The following is a 7,434-nucleotide window of genomic DNA, read 5'->3' on the forward strand; positions in this document are numbered from 1 at the left end:
TTTTAGTGTCTCGATAGAAAACAATAATCATCCATCCACCTAACCAGGTTTCCTGGTGATTATATGGGCGGGTACTAAGACTAGCAGGCTACTGTTCTACATAAGACACAAATTATGAACATCGGATGGATCACTCAAATAATACCCTAATGCTAGTCTTGTTACCCGTAAATATTAATAATGGGTTTTCAACCGATTAATTCGAGAAATCCCACTTATGAACTCACTGTTGATGGATTTTTGTTTGAGAACTTTTCCTGGTTTGTCCCCGAAAAAGAAACAAGAAAATGCTACATTTTCCTCTGCGCTCTCCGGCCTGTTGTGATATGCAATTCGACTTTTCATTCGTTTATTGATTTACGTTCACCTCAAGGAAATTTACGTTCGAATGTGATTAAGTATTCATGTATCGACATACAAAGGTGTGCATAGTGTAGGGGGAAAATATCGCATAGTTAGTTATCATGCGAAGTTATCATATTATATGGGAGCGAGAACATCGCACACTAGATCCGAAATAAAAGGCTTTCTTAGCTGTACCCCACTACATATTAGGTGTCATCCACTATGTAAACACCTATATAAATAGAAAGGCAGGAGAGAGAAATCATTATCAAAATGGGAGGGCACATTTGTAGAGAGAACAAAGTTGTATTATTATTATCTCCTTCTTCTTTCATCAACCTAGAGCTCCAAATACTCATTAATGGAGTCTCAATGTAATCCAAATGTAATTTCAACGATCATAGTGAACCCTAACCCCGTGGATGTAGATCACATTGATCGAACCACGTAAATCTTGTGCCTTATTTTACAATTTTAGCATTCTTATATTATCATCATTTTTAGGTTTAGATTTACAAATTATTTAGGGGTGTTAGTTGTAGGATCTCCTGCAACTACATTTTTGGCGCTAGAAACAGAGAGAGTAAAGGATTTTATCCTACCTGCAACAAATGTTACCAGATCTACAAGATTCAGAGGAAAAAACCAAAGTTTAAGTGGAAGATTATGGTGTTCAGGAGAGAGAGAGCAAGAGGCAAATTACTGAAAGAAGTCGAAGATAAGGATAAGAGGCAGTCGCTGTGATTTCTATGACAAATTTAAACTCGCACAGATGGTTCAAGTTTGAGAAAGCAAACAAATAGGTCACGGGTTCGAATTCGCGCAGATACACATTTTGCATTTTCTTCTAATTCCAAGGGAGAATAAAATAACAAGAGAAAAACATTGAACCTTTATTTCGCATTAAGCTACCCGAATAGTTGATAAAAGTATGCAAGAAAAGTGTTCGAGAGCGCATGTTCGAATTCGCACCCGAACATACTTTTCTTCTTTTTACAAAGGATTTCATTCTTTCGCAAACAAGAGAAGAAAGTCAGCTTCGCACAGAAATTTCGCACAGAAGAGAATCAGCACAGATGGTTCAGTGTGGTACATCGCAAGGAGCAGGTCATGGGATCAATTCTTGCCTCTCGCATATGTGTTTTTGTTACGCGAAAGTCATACAGAATTGCCTTCCGCACAGTTGGTCTTTGATTATTTCGCACAGAAGTTTCACATAGAAGAGAGTTGGTGATTATTTTGCATGAGAGGGTTAGCACAGTTGGTAATGTGCAAGAATATGCAAGAGGCATGTCAAGGGTTCAAGTCTCACTTCTCACGTTTCTTTCCACTTTCCTTTCATTTTACTTACAACAAATAAAAGTTTTTTGATTTGTTTTACAAAACGCGATACAATCGCACGATTACAGAGATTTCACAATTACAAAAAAAATCCAATTTTTAGAATTTCTCTTGAATATTTGCTTTGCTTCAAATGACATGATATATAACATGGAGAGTAGTAGGAGACATAACAAGACCTATACAATAGGCAAAATTAGACCTCATTAGGATCATTTCCATGGAAGATATTTATCAAATGAGTCGAAACAAGTCATCCAAAGGAAATCAAAACAAACAAAAACGATTTGAACTTGCACATAAATGAAATTTTCTGACAAAAGAAATTTTGAATACTAATTTAATTTCTTATTTGCATTAAAACACAACATGAGGCAGAGACAATGGAGAAATAATTTCGCATGATTAGTTCGCAATACTTCGTATTCATATTCAAGGACAGATATTTCTTATATTTCGAGGATTTGTACTTCTTATACTTCTTCAAGGATACTTCATACTTCTTATACTTCAAGAAATAATACTTCATATATACTTCTCAAAGCTTCGGAACTTCACAAAAAAATAGAGGCAAGTATGTACTTTTCAAGTCCAGTATTCTTTCGCTCGTTCCTCCAACAACTACAACAAAATGGATTTTTTCTTAAAGATCGCTCTTCAAGCAATATTCAAGAAAAAAGAAGCAAAATGTAAGGGCAAAATATCGCATAGTTAGTTATCATGCGAAGTTATCATATTATATGGGAGCGAGAACATCACACACTAGATCCGAAATAAAAGACTTTATTAGCTGTACCCCATTACATATTAGTTGTCATCCACTATGTAAACACCTATATAAAGAGAAAGGTAGGAGAAAGAAATCATTATCGAAAAGGGAGGGCACATTTGCAGAGAGAGAGAACAAAATTTGTATTATTATTATCTCCTTCTTCTTCTTTCATCACCCTAGAACTCCAAATACTTATTAATGGAGTCTCATGTAATCCAAATGTAATTTCAACAATCATAATGAACTCTAACCCCGTTGATGTAGATCACATTGATCGAACCACGTAAATTTCGTGTCTTATTTTACAATTTTAGCATTCTTATCATCATTTATAGGTTTAGATCTACAAATTATTAAGGGGTGTTGGTTTTTGGATTTCCTGCAACTACACATAGCCACGGAAGCAAGATTGAAAGTCTATATGAGCTAACTCAGTTGGATGGCTAAACATTTAAAATTTTTGGGGAGGTTTCTGAAATATTTCTTTAGCTACGGCCTACGGGAGGGACATGATGGGATAAGACCTTGCCCTAAACTTGTAGAGTGTAGCCCACACTTTTGGATCAAATTAAGTAAGTGGTTAATCTGCTTTTCTTTAACGAGAAGAAGAGAATAAAACCAAAGGCTAAAGAAAACGTATAAAAATGAAAAACATTACTAGATCTTATAGAAACAAATTGCATGAATGGAGTACGAACGTTCGTTTTCATCCCACTTTTGTGTGTGGGTTCATTCGTGCACTCGCTTTAATCAATTGTTAGAATCAATAGTAGTTATGTAAAAGGAAAAACCATTGATGTTGTGGGGATCCCTTAGGTTAATCAATTTGACAAAACACTTTAGAGGAAGACCACCGACGAGCGATAATGAATTTCGATTTGTAACACCAAAAGCAAGAAAACCACAAATAAAAAAAATACGAATATGAGTTCGTAATTTGTGCGTGTTACGAATTCATTTAATAGATGGAATCTTAAATATGTGAACACTGAAAACCTTCCTGTTACTGCGATATTTTAATACCTGAACATTAAAAACCATCCTATTACTGTGAAGTTTTAGTACGTGAACTATAAAAACCATCCTGTTACTGTGAAATTTTAACCTCTGGAAGTTTGAGATTCTAAACATCAACAACGGACTCTGAATCACAAGAGGAAAGGCATGACATTGTTTATACATGTATGCAACGGTTTATACACAGGATAATGCATCTCGAAGCGACACCAAAGCCTATTGGCAAAGGGTTGGGCTAAACATATTTTAAGGGCTACTAGAATTTCTGAAGCGGTTTTTTCGAGGACTATCATGTCTAGGTTCAGGGCGTCCTAAATGTCTAGGTTGAAGTATAGAGGCATGTGTGTAAGGAGTATTAGGAAATAATATATGAGAGTCTATATTTAGGAAAGTGTTTATGTTTAGAGTTTGATCTTAGTTAGGAAAGTACCTTGAGTGGTCGTCAAGTTTGTGAACAATATAAATAGGCTGTTGAGCCATGAAAGTTGACACACCGAATTATTATCAATGTAGACGTTTAATGCTTCCGCGTTTATGCTCTCCTCTCTCTTGCTCGGTCCTTAACATGGTATCAGAGGCAGGTGAGAGGAAGAGAGAGGAGAAGGAGAAAGAGAGGTGAGAGGCTGTCGAGCAAGAGAGAGGAGAGCATAAACGCGGAAGCATTAAACGTCTACATTGATAATAATTCGGTGTGTCAACTTTCATGGCTCAACATCCTATTTATATTGTTCACAAACTTGACGACCACTCAAGGTACTTTCCTAACTAAGATCAAACTCTAAACATAAACACTTTCCTAATATAACTCTCACAACCTAATGTGCATATCTCCTAAATATATACTCTCATATATTATTTCCTAATAAGGAGCTAGATCGAGAATCCCTCCATCAATGACTGGAAGATGAATGTTGTCGTCCATACCAATGTCAGCATCCTCAGGCTTCTCCTGTCCTTGATATATTAGGTATGTTGGATTATCAATTTCAGTATCATCAGTCATCACAATAAAAAGCAATCGACATCTGCACTTAAAACCTTGTTCACAAAATAATTTACAAGTTCACACAACACGCAGAACATATTCAATTTACAAGTTCCTAGTTAGCAAAGCCTTTTACACAAAAAAATTGGGATCGAGAACGCGTCAAATATCTTGCAAAGAGTTCGTTATCTTTAATTATGTCGCACCAACTATACAGAAATCACCAGCCCAGCAATATGCACTTGAAGTCAGTTTGAAAGAACTAATGCAAGTAAAATTTGCGGAAGAAGCAGCGGTAACAGTTAGTATGCTCCTCTTTCGTTACTAACACTTGAAGTCACTTTGTGACAAATTACAACCGATAGATGATATAATACACCTAAACTCTACACAATTGGGCAAAAGAATGTTCCTTACATTCCTTACTAACACTAAACTACATTTGAGAACTCTTAAATGCCTAAAGCCTTGTAAAATAGCTCAAATAAAGTGCCCTATTAAACAACAGATAATCCTGAAATTGCACAGTAGTATATCTATACACATGTGGCTCAGCTCTGACCCGACTAGATATCTCAGAAGTAGGCAAGCACAACACTGGAGAGCATAAAAATTGGGATCCATAAGGAATCATATAATTCTAATTCTTCAAATTTACCACGAAAAATCAGTGGAGACAGTAGCTGAAGAACTTCTTGGTGAGGCATGTTTAAACATGACCGTGGCAAAAATGCTGGATTTTCTTCTTTCGTGTTCTTTGACTAGAACTCCAGCAAATTCATCTAGTTTCTCCAAGTTTGTTGTCTCCACCAATTTCTTCCCTCGGAAAAGTACTGATTCAACATTCTTTTGTTTAAGAATTGCCTCTGAAACTTCCAGTAATTTTCTCCCATCCATTGATACCGTATTCGGGTTCTTCCTGATAGGGGTTCTCTGAGGATTAGTCATTCCATTATTTCCTTGAATTCGAACGTAATTCTCCCTTCTGTATTCTCCGAATGCCATTGAAACAGCTTGATCAACCTACAGAACATGAGCCAAAACACGTTTAGAACCATTTGACAATAATGACTAGGAGTATTAGACAGTTAAAAGTAAAACGGTTTTAGAGGGTATTTTACTCATTCAAGAAAATCGTTCTCTTAATTAGAAACTGTAAAGAATTGATATTTACCGTGTCTGAAGATCCTTCTCCGGCAATTTTGAGAAACCCGGCAGACGAAAGTGTAAGATTCCGGTCTCCGGCATCAGACTCGCCGTTACCTAAAGAAACGACCAATAAATCCTCAACGCTATCACAGTAAGGAAACTCTTGTTTATTGTTCAGCACATGTGTAATAGCTGCAGCCGTTGGATTGTTCATCGCTAAACCACCATCGATCGCTGATATCTTTGTTTTCTTATCAACTGATTTCATCTCAAAACCACCATTAACCGTTAAATCTGAGGAAGTAGCCACACAAATTTCCTTCATCTTGAAATCATAACTGTCGTTTTCTAAACCGTCGGCTCTTGAAAACAAAAATGTTCCTCTAGTTTTCAAATCAAAACAAGGAATCAAAACTGGTTTCAATGTATCTTTCAAAGTGCATTCACCGAAAATCTGTTGGAAAATTTTCTCCGTCTTCGCCGATGACCGAAACATCTTTCCGAACATCCCACTGGAAGAATTGCCAGTGTTATTCAAACGTTTACGGTTTTTCACGAGAAACTGCAACGCTTCAGTGGCCTTTAGCAACGGTCTTCCATCTTTGCCACGGGTAAATAACAAAGCGATGAGAATTCCACCGATTCCTGAACCCGAAGCAACATCAAAGTAATCAGCAACACGAGCATCTGAATTCTTTGTTATGCTCATGAGTTTGGATTCTAAGTTACATAGTGATTTTGCAGCGAGGATTCCATCTGTTGAACCGACACCGTCAATTGAGAGTACACGAACTTTCCCCACATCGTGTTTGTTCGCTTTCAGTGTTTCGACTGAATCTTCCACTGGTAATTTTGAGTTGCTTTGCTTAGAATCAAAGAGGAATTTGTTTTCCAGGATTGAAAAGATATCGTTTGTGAGTTTGTCAATGTCGAAGTGGTTTGATGATGAGTATCTCATCATTGGTGAATACACTTCTGCCATTGTTGTAAAACAAAATTGCTGAAAATTAAAACGGAATAAGAAACTGAAATTCGAGGAATTACTGATAGGTTTGAAGTTTTAATGTTGGAGAGAAAGAATGTGGTGATGATGATGATGATAGAAATGAGTTTGATGTGGTTTATTATATAGCGTGGGGAATTTGAAGATGGGCGTACTTTAGTACGTGGAGTTTACGCGCATTTTAGATTGGACGGTATTAAACGGCGCCTTCATTTGTTTATTTTTATTGTCTAACTAGCATTATTGACTGAGCCTCTGACCTCATTGTCGCAACTGCGCAGTCCTGTGTTTTGTTTCACACATTTTGCAAAATATTCCATGCAGACTATTTTACTTTACAATTTCTCTAAAAAATTCAACCAACGAAAGCTTGTCTCGCCCATTTGTCTAGAGTGTGATTTGACTGTGGAGATGAGATTCTGTAAAACAAATTACTATTTGTATCGTAGTGATGTTGGAAGATGCAAGAAGGTTTGGAATATAATCCATTATGCTATCATCCGGAATGTATTAATTGAGGGAGAGAAACAACAGGGTTCAATGGAGCTGTGAACTGGACACTTTTAGGTTTATCTTTTCTAATCAGATTCTCCACAACTAGGAGATGATTCTTATGTGTAATTCTTGATTGTATAATTCCTTAGATTTTGACTTTAGACTGCGTGTAAAATGGCAACAGTGTATTTGGTCGTTATGTTACAAAGTAAACATGTGCGAACGACATGATTTAAACAAAAATCTCTCAGAAAAATTTGGTAATCCATTTGTTAATGGAAAAGCTTGTTCTTTAATTTGTTAGTGTTTGGTTGGTTGTTGGGTCTA

At 36.4% G+C, this 7,434-nt stretch overlaps 1 protein-coding gene across 1 annotated transcript; it reads right to left on the reverse strand.

Annotated features, from left to right (window-relative positions):
- Positions 1-4,737: 4,737 nt before the first annotated feature.
- LOC113312559 (patatin-like protein 7) lies at positions 4,738-6,710 on the reverse strand. Its single transcript, XM_026561306.1, has 2 exons — positions 5,635-6,710; positions 4,738-5,483 (listed from the first exon to the last, which is right to left on the reverse strand). The coding sequence occupies exons 1-2, from the start codon at positions 6,589-6,591 to the stop codon at positions 5,115-5,117; spliced, it is 1,326 nt and encodes a 441-aa protein (XP_026417091.1). The 5' UTR covers positions 6,592-6,710; the 3' UTR covers positions 4,738-5,114.
- Positions 6,711-7,434: the final 724 nt, after the last annotated feature.

The sequence above is a fragment of the Papaver somniferum genome, chromosome 1 (genome assembly GCF_003573695.1).
Source record: "Papaver somniferum cultivar HN1 chromosome 1, ASM357369v1, whole genome shotgun sequence".
Taxonomy (NCBI): Eukaryota; Viridiplantae; Streptophyta; class Magnoliopsida; order Ranunculales; family Papaveraceae; genus Papaver; species Papaver somniferum.